Source organism: Apostichopus japonicus, chromosome 12 (assembly GCF_037975245.1).
Source record: "Apostichopus japonicus isolate 1M-3 chromosome 12, ASM3797524v1, whole genome shotgun sequence".
Lineage (NCBI taxonomy): Eukaryota > Metazoa > Echinodermata > Holothuroidea > Aspidochirotida > Stichopodidae > Apostichopus > Apostichopus japonicus.
In genome coordinates this window covers 26,560,724-26,575,899 of record NC_092572.1, presented here as the reverse complement: position 1 = coordinate 26,575,899, position 15,176 = coordinate 26,560,724, and the positions used below count along the sequence as shown (strand labels likewise).

The 15,176-nt window shown below is 37.2% G+C and overlaps 1 protein-coding gene across 2 annotated transcripts in view; it reads right to left on the bottom strand.

Moving 5' to 3' along the window:
• LOC139976716 (transforming protein p54/c-ets-1-like) overlaps positions 1-11,252 on the bottom strand; it is a 31,340-nt gene extending 20,088 nt beyond the window's left edge. Inside the window, exons 1-2 of one of the 2 annotated variants that reach the window (XM_071985380.1) lie at positions 11,003-11,252; positions 9,345-9,484 (exon numbers count right to left, since the gene is read on the bottom strand). In XM_071985380.1, coding sequence (XP_071841481.1) covers positions 9,345-9,452 — 108 coding nt within the window. In that variant the 5' untranslated portion in view covers positions 9,453-9,484; positions 11,003-11,252. Of the gene's footprint in view, positions 1-1,028; positions 1,419-9,344; positions 9,485-11,002 lie in introns of those variants that run through there. The other variant, XM_071985381.1, reaches the window with a different exon arrangement.
• Between the last annotated feature and the right edge of the window lie 3,924 nt (positions 11,253-15,176).

Below are 15,176 nucleotides of genomic sequence, written 5' to 3'. Positions count from 1 at the left end.
TCAACATGTTATCAAGAAACTTTCAATAATTGCACAAATAACAAGAGGTCAAAGATGTTACTTTATGGCAGAAACTTTCATTTCATTAGCATTAAAAGTAAGTCAAAATATGTATTCCAAAAAGTTCTCAAAACAGAAAATTATTGAGAATCCCTAATTTGTTATATATCTATAGATCTATATGATTTAGACTTAAACAGTAAAGTGTGTCTGATTTTTTGTTTAATTAATAGAATCTAACAGATTCAGTAGTAACTTGCGGGATAATCTTCATAAATAAATCTGCATAAATTTGGAGGAAATATGTATCGGTGTGGGGAGGGGGAGATGGGGTAGGGGAAGGAGGAATGTCCTTGCATGATATACAGTGGTATCTTGTTTTAATTAAGACTAGGCAAATTTATGATTAATAAACTAAACTGCTGAAAACTTGGGGACAAAATGTAAACAACATTGCCAAAGGAACTAGAGCCAAGCCCTCTATCACAGTCTAAAGCGATAAGCCTGCTTTGCTTAAATTGCTAAATTTCACTTGGAGGCCAAACTCCAGACCTGTTACATATCTGGATTTATCTAATAATATTGCTATAATATTGAACACTGTACTGCATGTTATTGAGTTAGAACAACAACGAGGTAAGTAATTATCGTATCTCGAAAAACTGGTGGATATATATATAACAAAGAGACCAAAATAAATATATATTACATCATGGATGGATTTCTGATGCTTCAGTGCATATCAATTTATACAGTTCAATTCAAATGAATCGATTTAGGATTTTCTAGACTGAGACTAAATGTATACATGTATGTATATTAGATCCTCCTGCAAGCAGGAACTCGCGAAGAAGCCTCATTGGCTTATCAAAGCCGCAAGCTGACCGAAGTCAGTCTCTCACATTCATATTAGTAACTATAAACTGCAACATAGTGAAATAAAAGAAGAGAGTTAAACGTAAGCAAAAAAGTGCATGTAAACAGTACTTCAAAAAAATGTCTTGAATTACGACAAGGTTGGCACAAACCTGTTAAGTAAGGTATGGTCGACTACCACAGATATCTCCTCGGGCAGAAAGGAAGAGTTCCGATAAGAGAACGGTGTGTGTTAGGGTTAAGAGACCGACGTACGTAGCACATGCCTCAAAGCATTCCGTTTGAAAGAGAAAGCATGCCTTCAGTTACAAGGCAAACAGGGCGACAACAATGAAAAAAACGAAAGGACTGAACCGATTACGAAGTCACTCAGCTCAACATGGCCGAAGCAAGAGATACAAACAGCCCAATCAAAGCTAATGTATCACGCTCCAATGAATATTGAATGGATATGTGTATACATAGGCCCTATAGAGAACTTAAGCACAAGTCTGCGTCTCAAACTCAGTGACCGTTTGAATGTGTCGTTGTCGAAAAAAGAAAGTTAAAACACTGCCTGTATCTATAACACGGACTCACAGAATGAGAGAAAAAAACTTTGCGTGTGAGTCACAAAAAGGCTGTTATTGGTCCATTCTAATTAAAAAGGGAAATCAGCCACTTAACTGGAGAATTAGCCTTCGAATGCCCATCGAGGAGGGATGCACCATTTTCATCGGAGGGGGGTTCTCCAAAAAAAACTTCTAGCAATCCAATTAGCCGTATACTAAATATCGATAACTTCTAACACAGGAAGTTGCTTCATGAGGTGAGGGATTAAATTTAATCAAATTCAAAGCAAGGATTATATACAAAGAATTAAGGGCTATAGAACTGGATATCTTATTGTCTCTCGGCACATTAAGACCTAGCACTCTCTCTCCTACAGTTACAATATCGCGACACAGGGGGGTCACAGGAAATTAAATAATGGACACAAAATCCTTGCTCTTTTAAGATAAGATATAAACACACAAAATTGATTTGATCTGTCTAAATTTAAAGCACTAAATGAACGTTTTCAAACTAACTTTATAAGTATAATTGAGGGGATTTTTTCATTTTTTTTCCACAGCCAAAACATAAAACACATGAACAATGCTGATAATGACTGATAGGATAAAATAAATAACAAAGTTAACGAGCTTGGCAACTTAGTTTTACTTTCCAGACAATATGTATGCGCCCTTGAAGAAAAATCAAATACAGAACAGGTCACGACGTGCCAATATCTAAATAAACATGTGCGTATGTTCACGTAGTTGTTCTTAAAGGGTGTGAAGACTCGTGCAAAAAGAAACGTCTCATGCCGGTAATCTGACTTAGTTTTGAATGAGGTGTAACAGAAGTGTTAGACACCACCATCCATCCCAGAAAATACACACACACAGCTTGTTACTGTAGGTTATTAGACACTAGTGTATTGTCAGTACATACAGCTACGGTCATCACCCACAACACAGTGTACATAGCAGTGACGGACATCTCAGGTCCACCTAAAGATTACAAGGTATCACGTTTCATTACTGTCTGCATTTTGTAGCGACAAGGAGAAAACTTCACTTGAAAGCAATGGAATAGTTAACTTTTTCAAAGCGGGGCACGCGGTTTGGGGCGAGTCTTCAATACCTTTAATGGGATAGATCATCAACTTAAACTCTCTTAAGGACTCTCATGTACAACTGAACTTACACATGGTGTGCCATTCAAGAGTGATGGGTCAAGAGGGGGGGGGGGGTTTCCCGAACCCATCCCACCATGCACCAACCCCTCCTAGCCAACCCTTACCATTTTGGATTCTTAGTTGTCTCCTTTCTTCTCAATAACTGATTAAGTTGTAATTATTCTACACATAATTTCCTTACACATGCTATTTGAATTGACATACTAGTATGTGTACTAACTGCTATACATCCACAGTTAGGTCTTCTTGCTTTTCCAACTGAAAGCACACACTTTATAGTATATAGGACCTACTCTACATTACAACAAACCATTAATGTCCCCCCCCCCCACACATTTTATACCCCCCAGATTAATTAAGCAATTACTACCCTCTATCTGAAATCACTGTAGAATCACTATTATAGACCTAGTACTGTAGGAAATCTCTGCATGGTAACTCCCTAGCAACCAACAATGATCAATCATACATAAAATGGATCACCACTAATGGGAACAAGATTTATTCCAATGGGGTTGTAAAGGGAAGATATGCCATGAATCTATCATATTAGAGAGGGTGGTTGCAAGGCCCTTGATAAAACCACAGAGCAACCAAACAGCATGTCCTCCAGCCTCCCACTTATTGCACACTTCCAGGGATATAACCACTATTATTGTGGTCAGGCTTGTGGCCAGAACTTACAAGAGCAAACAGGAATCATAGACTAAAAGTAAACATAGACGGACTCAAGGCTTTATGTACATACATATCAAACCACATGTTTGAGGGAAATGATTTCAATCATTATCTGTGTTTTGTAGAAATATATTACTTAAATGATTTTTATTGACAATTAGTAGCTAACATGAGACTACAGAGTTGTATGTATGTATTTTAGATCCTCCTGCAAGCAGGAACTCGCGAAGAAGCCATCATTGGCTTATCAAAGCCGCAAGCTGACCAAAGTCAGTCTCTTAGATTCATATTTAACATCCATGGTTATGAATTGTTAATTGTCTACATATTTGTAACTGGACGATATACATTAATCTTGGAGTGACTCAAACTGGGGACGTTATGATTGGAAGGCACCGCAGTTGTCACCCCATGTCTTATAGTATGAAATTGGTGATATGTAACTTTATAAAAAAATTTGGCAACAATATACCTTGTATTAAACCTCTTGTTAACTTTTAGTTAGCCACAACTTATATATGCCCCTGCTATATAAACGTTTAATAGAACAGTTGTAACACCAAGTGGCAACATTACACTGTTTTTTATGGATATATATATGCTTAAAAAGATTTTTTGTTAATGTTGCATAACTACCAGACATCCATAGCTTTAATCTGGTGGTATTCTTAAAATTATTTTGAGGTACAGTCACTTTTCTGCAAAACAGAGGGTTAAAAAAAAAAAAGCCAACAATTTTTAAAGCTTAAAATATAGTCCATGCAAGCAGCATTTACACAATTTTAGCGTGTTGGATTACCAAGGACGACCTTTGACACCTCCTGCAGAGCGTCACAGTTATCGCCTTAATTTGCTCTCAGCTTGTCTTAACTCACCCCTCCCGATGTTTGAAGATTACCCAATACTGTCGAATAATTATTAGATTATGGCAGCTAAGGTATTAAAAGGAGTTAAAATTCAGAGACGGACCAAGAAAAGGTGGTTTTCATTACGGTCTGATAAATAGTCTGTGGTCTTTAATATTCACCTTGCCACACAAATTTTGAGAAGATAATGAAAGATGCTTCAAATTTTGAAAATGGAAATAAATTAACTCAACAGAAGGAAATGGGCTAGAATTATGAATAAAAAAAACATGGTCAAAATTTTGGATTGAAATCTAAACAGGGGTTAAACAGTTGTACCAAATGGTCAAAAGTTAACCTTTCCCTTCCTCCCCCCCCCCCCCACCAACTTCCAAATTACCTTGGTTGATAACGGTTCAATTGTTTCCATTCCCATTTAACTTCCAAATTAGCACAGTACTTTATTGAATGTTTGCATTTTTGAACTTAGAACAGTTAATGTCCTTAAAATTCAGCAATGTATAGATTTTAGGATTATGTAAAATGATGTAAACTTGGGCCAACATTAACTTTTTTTCCCTTTTAAGTTTGGAAAGTTTTTTACTTAAATAATTTCTCTCCTTGGTATGAAACTTGACTAAATTATATCCAAGGATTCCAAAATTAATGACAGGTCTACTGTTAGCAATGTATTATGGGATGGTCTTAAAGTCTGTAGAAATCAAACAGAAACATAAAACCTGTAAATGCCTCAACCCCCCCCCCCCCAAAAAAAAAAAAAAAATTGTACATCTCTCTCTTTTTAACAGAAATACTAAAACTTTGATTAATTATATTAATTATTACTTATATATTCTACAGTGCCTGTCAAAAAATTTAACTTACTATATCTGCTTGCTCCAACAATTCCATCCAAGAAAGTTTCGGGTCCATGACTTTTAACTCACAACCTCTCAAATTTCACCAGAGATATTGAAGGGCCGAAATCAACGCTTAAATCTTTTGAAATCCGCAATAAACCCAGTAATTAGTTTGCAATGATGTTCCGAAGTACAATAACGATTACAGTATTGAGAAATTGTGTCAATTCCTGATGAGGACAGTGAGGTCTACTGACTGTTAAAGGGCTTCCTGCTCAGGTTAAGGACTTAAAATGATAGTGCTGCAATTGTGCAAACCCAAGGATATAAACTGTCCAGAGCATATTACGGTGGGGGCAAATATAACACAAGTTTGTAAGTTATTTCCGCTTGAGCGATCTTTGGGAGAACACTGGACAGTTAGATAAACAGTTAAGTCAGCAGTCCTGAATAAACAGTATATAAACAGTAGTAGCCTAGACTTACTCTAAGTCTTTCTCCAGATATAAACTCTACATATATGTCACATTGTCAATGGTGAACAATGTGTGGTAAAGATAACAACAGGTCCTTTGTGATGGATTTATTGGGCCAGATTTCTTAGAACAGACCGAGGGCTTCCCCAACGGATTTCTCATGTGAGAGACAGTAACTTATTCCTGACACTGGACCCGGATGAGCATACCTGGGGGAGGGGGGTGGGGTCTGGGTGAGAAAACAGTGAGGGGGCGATGTTGGTAATGATGTTTTTCCGAGGCGGTCGCAAAAAAAACTGAGACGTAGGCCACCTTACAAAATGAATACCGGGGGAAGCCCTGAGACCTAATGAAAATGCAAAAGCATCAAGTTGAGTCAACTGTTCCCTTTTGCCTAATTAGAACTACAGTACATGTTGGGCTGATTATGGAAAACTCAATTTTGCATGAATCGAAAAACTATCAATTATGCATGAATCGATTTAATATTGGATTTTGAACTTAACCACAATTGATGAAAATATCAGCTTTTAGACAGGCATATTATAATTGCATTCAAAAATATATGCTGAATGGCCATAGAACGGTCACTCCCTCGTGAATGGTCACAACACAAAAATACCTGAGAAGATTTTCTTCATACTTGTACATTTTACCTCCTTATTCTCTTTTTTCCTTTTTAAATCAGATTTTTTTTTCAACCAGTGATGGTACTTAATATTGTACATAAACACTGTACTGTATTTGACCCACCACAGTTTTTTTTCCCGGGGGGGGGGTTAAAATATGTTTATGCTAACGTTCAGGAACTGGCTCGATCAGGGTTGTTCCCCCTGTGCCCCCCACCCACTGACACTAGGAACACAGTTTTTCACTGCCTTGTGCGAGACAGGTCTTAACATTCGTACAGGTACTGTGTTAAGTTTTGTATCGACACTATACATGTATAGTATATAATTTGATATGCATGATACACTCAAAATTCTTGGCATTGTCTACATCTCTTATAATTTTGTTAGCTTAAAATTAATTCACAGTTGTTTATGTGAAATCATAATTCTCAATTCATATGATTACACTTTTAACCCTCATGATTTGACAATCTATAGGAAAATGTTTAAATTTATGGCAAGTTGTATTATGTTATGTCCATTCATCATTTCTACACAAGTTGTCAAATTTTGCAGCTTATAACAACAAAAAAGTGAACTTTTGAACATTTGACGTAAAATTGTTGAAATTACAAAATTAAATGTTATTTATACAGTTTGCCATTTCAACAGTTTTCAGAAATTGCTAACAATTTGACGCTGTATATGGAATGAAGTCAATAGTTTCACATTTTTGCAGAGAATTGCTAAATTGGCTTGCGTGATAAGTTGCTAATTTTCAATTTAAGAAAAAATAATATGAATTGCTGACATACATATTGCTAGTAAATAATTCACCGTTTCATCAATTCTTTGACATAGATATAAATATATATATCTACAAAATCTCAACTTTTTAGGGTCAAGTCCTTTCTTAACTTGATGGCACTTTTAATGGGAAGTACATTTATCGAAATCACTCTACATGCCTTGGTCACAATTTTACAAAGTTTATCAACCAATCTCGAGGTCCAATTAAGTTGTCTGTTCATTTGCCCAATTTAAGTTTGTTTCCTTTTCTTTTGTTCTCAATCTATGTACAGGTTTTTTTGCTTTAGATTATTCAAGCAATTTGATTCTTTGTATCAATAGTTTTTCTCGCTTTTATACAGCATACCACCTATAAACATCATGTACAATACAGCTATAAGATTCTAACAACAAAGTATTAGTAATTTGTTACAGTCATCTGAAAAGAAAATCTTTCTGCCTGATTTGGTAAATCTGTGGTTTTGGGCTGAGCCTTATATTTACACCCATTTAACCAAAACCTCTGATACTGTGACAGAGGTGATAATCTAGGTTTTCCTCCCTTTTGAAGGGAAACAATTGACTGTGGTTAAGGTCTACAAACATCCCAACTTGAGTAAGATTAAAATGGTCACTATAAATCATATAAGCTTGCAGTGAAGTTTATAAATTTATTCTAGACTACTGTACAGTATGAATGGGAGTTGGCTATAGTATAGTACTTAATATTCATATTACACATTTAGTAGTCCCTGTGAGTCTATACATATACAGACCTTTATCAAATACAGCCAAAAACCTACAAAAAACAACCCATAAATGGATGTTGTTTAAATACACTAAAATTGGTATTTGGTAGTTTTTTTTATATTTTTTTTTTACAAAAGTTCTCTTTACGGAATGAGTCACCAACACCAGCAGTAAAAAAATGCAAAAAGCAAAGAAAACTTGGGAAGCGTGACAATAATTTTGATCTATTGTGGTTCGGTGGAAGTTCCTTCAATATCTATTACGACTCCCATTCATAACTGTGTGAACCGAGAACAATATACTATTTTACGCTGTGCGTGCCCAGCGTATTGTCAAGCTGTACTCTGAGCGAGAGAGAACTTTTGGCAAACACAGTTCAGTCTTTCAAAATAGATTTAAAAATAAAATTCTTTGAACTGGTGGCTTGTAAAAGAAACAGTCGTTTCCGATTCTTGACAAGTTTTTACGATAAGAGCTGACGAACACAATGCGCGTTATTGACTTTAGCAGAAGACCATATCGAAAGGTGTAAAGTCTACAAAGTGTAAATAACTGCAAACTGATAAATATGTATATAATTTTAAGTTCTTATTAGTTCTTCCAAAGTCTGAGTATGATGTCGATAAAAAAACTTCAAAAATAGTAATCCATTACATTTTCTTTCATTGTGCAATAATTAAAAAGGTGCATATTATATTTAAGATACACTTTGTAGCCCAACCATTTGTAAAACCTCCAAATATTAACGTTTCAATTTTCAGGCTGTTTTCAAAGTTAACTTCACAGTGGCTCTCGAATCATCTTCTTACAGATTTCGGAACATATTTCTAGTGTCCAGATATATTGAAATGCTGGTTACTAAATATTGGACAATTTTATTAATTTTTTTCTTAAAGTGTCTCACTAGCGAAGAAAAAGCACATGAAGAGTGGCGGTAAAATGGCTTCCAATAACACTGGGAACATGGCTGACCATTATTTGACCTTCTAGCTTATAGTCTATTTTATTGGACCCTAACTCTTCCCCCACCCCCCACCCCGATAAAAAATATGTATCTGGTCACCAAATTTTTTTTTAAGAAAATGTTTTTTTTAGAAATAAAGTTTGAGCAATACTGCCTGCTTCCCTCCCCCACCCCCCTAGAAAGTACTGCCCCCTCCCACTTGACCATCAATTGTTGGATCAGCTATAAGGTAACTTTAGTCACCTGACGTAGTTGATAATGTAATCATGGAATAATTTATCTTGTAACGCATTGCTAATTGCTAGGCAAAACGGTCAAGTTGCTATACAAGTCCAAAGATGCATACTGTACCTTGTTTCCCTTTACACAGGGAAGCATATTATTTTAAAGTCTGAGACAAAAAACTTCAGAGCCATGAAAAACTTCTAGACAAAATTTGATCACTAAATTATACCCTGAGTAATGTGAGCTGTGACTACCAGAAAATGATTTAAACCATTCACCCCCTCCCCTCCCACCCCAACCCCCAAATCCCCTAATATATCAGCACAAAATTAGACTAGACCTCGTAAAAGAATTAAAGAGGGCAAAATCTCATGAATTTAAGTGGAACCCTGAAATGACCGTAACATGTTTTCCTTGTACTTCCAAAATATAACATATTTATAGATACATAAAATAGGGATAAATAAGTACTTGCAACCACAAAATTTTTGGTGATGTTATCTGGCCTGATAATAAACAAGACTGTGACATATATATGAATATTTACCATACAAGCACTCTGATGATTATTCATGAGGTCCTGTGGCTGGCCATAGTTGCAGGCATCCGGTACTGCAGAGTACTCACTATATGTTCTCATGACCATGCTTGACATCGGGCGAAACTTGAAAGACAAATTAAAGGTACCTATGGATTGAAGAAAGAAAATGAAACGATCATGAAAATATTGATACTGTACCTTGGATACAATGGAAAATGATTCAAAGTGCCTCAAGCAGTCAATATTTTCAAGTGGAATTAGTCCCCCCACCCCCTCCCTCCCCAACCTTCCTCTCAAGTATGTGGGCTTTGTTTGTACCCTAATGATGAGCACCATGTCAATAAGAAGCATTCTAATCTAATGGGAAGGATTGCAGGTTTGATAAACTAATCACCCCACTCCGTACCCACCCAACATGGCTCGTAAGGAGAAAATTTTACTCGATTTGTGCCAATCATACATCCTTCTATTTTAAAGGGCTTTGGCTTAAACCATCATAAAATCACACATATCAAATGTCCCAAATCCAGTAGTCATACTTCCAAGACATACTGTAGATCAGTTAGTACAACAATATTTCGATGCTGACTCAACCCATTAAAAGAATCAGTAAAAACAATCTACGTAATTAATGCTCGTTAAGATGTGGATTAGTAAATAAGGTCAAAGTCAAGAATCGGAATGATTTATACAGATGCTCGAATGAGGAATGGGGGGAACGAAAAAATTGTTGCCAGTTGATTTATTTTGGACTATACCATTCGATAATACTTTAAGTTGGTGTCGAGTTTTTAAAAATGACCAAGGTCAGCATAGTTTAGGTATAATTAATATAAACAATTTCAATTCACTACATTAAAATAGGTTAGGGATGTGAAATGCCATTCTCAAAATAATTTGAGAACGACAAACAACGACTGTTTAAGATTCTATTCAAATACAGAACACCCCTACTTAATAGTGGAATATACCGACCGACCATGAATGGGACATATGATCCCAAAAGTCTACCAAGACTAGAGTAAAACTAATATTCTGAAGTAGATATACTCAGATGCGGAATGGAGCAAAGAGTCCACTGAGCATCCAAACATCCAGACCATGTAGGCCTAGGTCAGGTGTAAATTAATTCCTTCCCAACCCCCTCCCCCACCCCCTCCCCTCACACATATGCACTGACCTCCATCTGTATGTATTGTTGGAAGTCTTGGCTATATCATATCAAGCACTTACTGTAGAACACTGAACAGTCTCCAACTATACAAGCCTACCTGCATAACATACAATTTCAATGTACTCATAAGGTTACATATCTATTTTAAGCCATTACATTCATTTACTGTAGTGTAGGATCAAACCAACGACTACTAATATCACAGTGCACATGACATTAATAATAGTACTTATTAGGCTTAACGTATTAATTGTAACGCCAGGTCTCCCGACCCACCTACACTTAGCCTGTCTAAGTGTAGCCCCATATTATATTTATTTGACGGATATTACAAAGACGTAAGCTTCATATGTCATAAAACTAGTATTGAATTCTTCAGTAAAGCAATATCGGCAGAAGCTCTTGTAAACACAGTTAATGGAGGTTAGCGTTATTAATTTTGATAGTCGCACACATGAGATAGGCCTATCTTTGAATGGTAAAGACTTACTGTTGTAATAATATTCCGAAACCAGGTTTCCACGTGGAAATAATGAGAGACCAGTCTTCGGAACAGTGTAACCTTGTTTATAAGAATATCACTGACACAGTACTAAACAATTTTGCCACTGACACATCGCTTCCGAAGTAATTTCTTTCGAAAATCGCTTGAAAGTCGTACATTCGGCACTCGTCATAAACTAGCTCCGTGAAACCTGACTGGCTGAGACTACAGTAGTACTGCCTGCACTACATAAACACACGTACACAGCATTGCGGCATTGCGGGACGTCCATACACGAGTACCTATTGCAAAATCTTCATTCATAAATCTTTGCCGAGGATGAGGTCAATTCTATCACATTTGATTGGTCAATAGTATTCACTTTACTGACGTCAGAATAATTATAATGAAACAATCTGAAACGTCGAACAAGATGATTGGATGATAATATAATAATTTAAATATTCATTAATGACGATATCAAAAGCCAATCACCTTGTTTGGATGGAATATCATTGACGGGATAATAATAGTCGCATCATGTTGATTGACATTTGCAGCCATATGTAATTCATAATATGAAGTCATTGAGTTGAATGTAAACATATGCCACGTCTACGGATCGAAGTGCAGTTTTACAGTTAGTTTTCCTTTGCTACAAATATATGGGTTAGAACTTGAGGACTCAATGGAGCGAAGTCAAAATGGATATACATGTTAATATTGCGAAATCAATATTTAAAGACAGTGGAAAGTCCCCAAGTGAGTCCCAGATGCTTAGCAAATATTTAGTGTCCTAAATTGAAAACCAAAGTATTATTTTAGCCAATGTCTTGTACTGACATTGTCTAGTATATTGTTGGACAATCAAAATATTAAGACTAAATTTATGCGATGGGTGTGTGGTTGCAATGTTGGCTAATACATTAGATCTTACATACACATTTGCATGTTTTCTCATTTCAGACTGCCTAATCAAACTGCGATAACTGTTCGGAAGTGAAAATTGAACCCTCCCCTTGAACCTTCCCCAACCTCAGTTCCAGATAATGGTAGCCCCAAGATCAAGAAAACACCAATTTGTTCACGGACCTTCGCGAACCCCTCCATGCAGGCAAGACATACAAATTGTCCTACCATATTCGACATGTACTTGCAATCTGAGTAAGGAGGGGGCCGCATATATAATGCCTTAGAACCCAGCTGTGGATGCTAATGTGGCACTCCCCCAGCCCCTCCGCGTAAAACTCAAACGTTCAGTCTCCTTAAGTTCTCCATAACGATATCGTGTTACTTAAACAGGTGTGTGTGTATAGTGTATACTGTCCTCGGGTTCCTTGGTGGTCATCTGGGGGTGTTCAAAACGCTTATCTATGTCGCCCGTGAGATGTTGTCAACGCTATACCTCAATGCCAAAAATCTCCATAAGGCTGTGTTTTGAAGCTTTGATCCTAAACGAAGGTTGTTTTTCACGAACACTGTCAAGGATTGGGAGATGAAATCTTCAAGGGCATGTATTGTTCTTCGAAAATGACATTCGTTTTGCATGCACTGAGGGCTTGACGTAGTATAGTCATTGGTGTAAAGGCATGTGACAGGTGCCATTGGGGAGGGGGGGGGGGGTATACGGGGAAGGAACACGGCAGTTGTAGGCGCTATGGGATAAACAAAACTATCAGGAAGGGGGATGGGATCGGCGTGTAGGGGGGTAGGGGTCACAAAGGGTTTAGAGCAGTATGTTTCCTTTTGTAGATTACGCCCGGTGGCTTCAGTTCATCTTCCATTCCAAGCCTTACTTTCCATTAAGTTCATAGGCCGCTGAATGGTGGTCGTACCTATATATACATTTACCGCTAATCTAATGATTTAGTTTAGGCTCACTGAAATATTATTATCATCTCTCCTAACTGTCGTTCTTGTCCAATTGCATTCTGGAAGTGAGAGAAGGGAGGGGCTTTTTTTGAGGAGGAAAGGGAGAGAATGTCATGGGGGGTATGGAGAGCGGAAGGGGGGAGGGAGGGAGGAGGGGAGAGGAGAGGAGGGGCCAAGGAAAGGATATAGGGCCTACAATATAATATATTCGGAATATGATAATGTTACGTCAAGAGACCTAATACAGTTTTTTCAAGATGTGCAGTTACGTTTTGTTCTTACTTTTAACAACAGGACACTCTCAAATCAACGCAAAAGAGGTACAAATTAGCAGATTTTCTGTAGCCTGTTTCTGCATGCTTGAACACCATTATATTTTCAGCAGTGAGCTAGGTTGGTAATTTTAATATCCGTTGTCTTTCAATATACCGCCCAAGACCCAGATTCCATCCCACACTCCCACCCAGGGGTGGACTGTGTTATAAACGGCCTATCGGCTCCAGTGATCCAGTGCTCAGAACTTGAAGCCAAACGACTCATTTGGCGCCATGCATCGGAAGAAATTGACATGTTTCGCGACCCAAAGGAATCGGTGTCTTTCCGTGTAACTCAACTTGGCTGCATATCTGTGCCTCGGAGCCAGCGGCGCGCCGGGTTATGGAGCCGTAAGTAAGTGTGCCAAATTTTCCCTTCTCCCCTCCCCTCCCCTCCCCCTCCCCTCCCCTCCCCTCCCTCAACCCAACTACCAACCAACATTTTATGATCGGTTGTATCGGAAGTCAGAGTCTATAGCCTTACATAATAATTCACTCTACCACAGTACCAGCCGATATACACAAACCACACAAGTTTACTATACTTGTATACGTGCTTTATTCACACAATCATTCGTAGTCGGATGATTTCCAAGAAATCAAGCCTTGCCGTAGGCACGCAAATTAACATACAAAAACAAACTTGACACGTACATTGTCAAGGGAATAGATCAGAGAACCATCTACAACATTGTATAGGTTTATTTGAGATATACTTACAGTACCTAGGCGTAATATATAGTATGCTTCATATGTAATTGCATGTCTACCATATGGAATTGATGAACCATATCTCTCATTTATCACATTTAGAAGAAGGGGGTTGGTGTGGGGGTGGGGCACGGGCAACCCTTATGGTGAAGCCGTGAGAGGCATAAGAGAATGTCACCAGTTTTGTGAGGAAAGAAAACCCTCAAAAGTGCATCTTTTCATAAATAAGAATTGCCTTTTATTTGTTAAAAAAAAATTGACACTTTTTTTTTGCCATTTATAAGAATAAAATATTGCCTTTTGATATTTAAAAAGTGCTTTCTTGTTGCAAAGATTTGATCTAAATTGATCAAATCCCAATGTCCTAGTGCCCCTCGAATTTTGTGCCACAAGGGCCACCCCTCCCCATTTATAGTCAGAATGCGCCCTAGCAATCATTTGTACAAGACGTAAACAAACCTTCGTGTTCATGACATGGCACCACCTCTTATATTAGCCTGTACAACGAAACCAACATGAAGATTGGGTTGTTTAGTGTGTGCGTGTGTGTCGAATTGATAACAGAGGGTGTGAAGGTTAAAACCATCGTCTGTCTCTACCCATCAATTATCTTGTTTTATCACACCATAATAACTTAATGGACGATAAAACAGCCGGAAGTGACGCATGTAAGTTGATAGACTTGCATAAACACCACTATATATATATATATATATATATATATATATATATATATATATATGGTGTATATAAATGGTGTATATATATATGGTGTATATATATATGGTGTATATATATATGGTGTATATATATATGGTGTATATATATATGGTGTATATATATATGGTGTGTATATATATATATATATATATATATATATATATGGTGTATGTTTCTGACAGCTTAACCACAGTAACTTGCATTTCTTCTATGGCCAAGAACAAAGAGAACAAAGTTAGTGACGTCACAAGGGTGTACAGTGATAAAATTAATGTTAGATCGTGTTACCATCATGGCCTTCGTATGGTTTCGGTTGAGAGTGTAAAGGTGTATAGCATTATATGTAGTCCAGTTTAGACAGTTCAGTAGATGAATTGTCTTTTTTTTGGGGGGGGGGGGGGGGCTGATCAACGAGGAACGTCGATTTTTAAGTATCCTGTTGATATTTTGAATCAGTCAATTTCCTATACATCGTTTTCGAGATAACCGACATTTGTCTGGTTGGATGATAAAATTCACCTCCACCCCACCCCACCCCTCTCTCCTCAGTATATGTAACAATA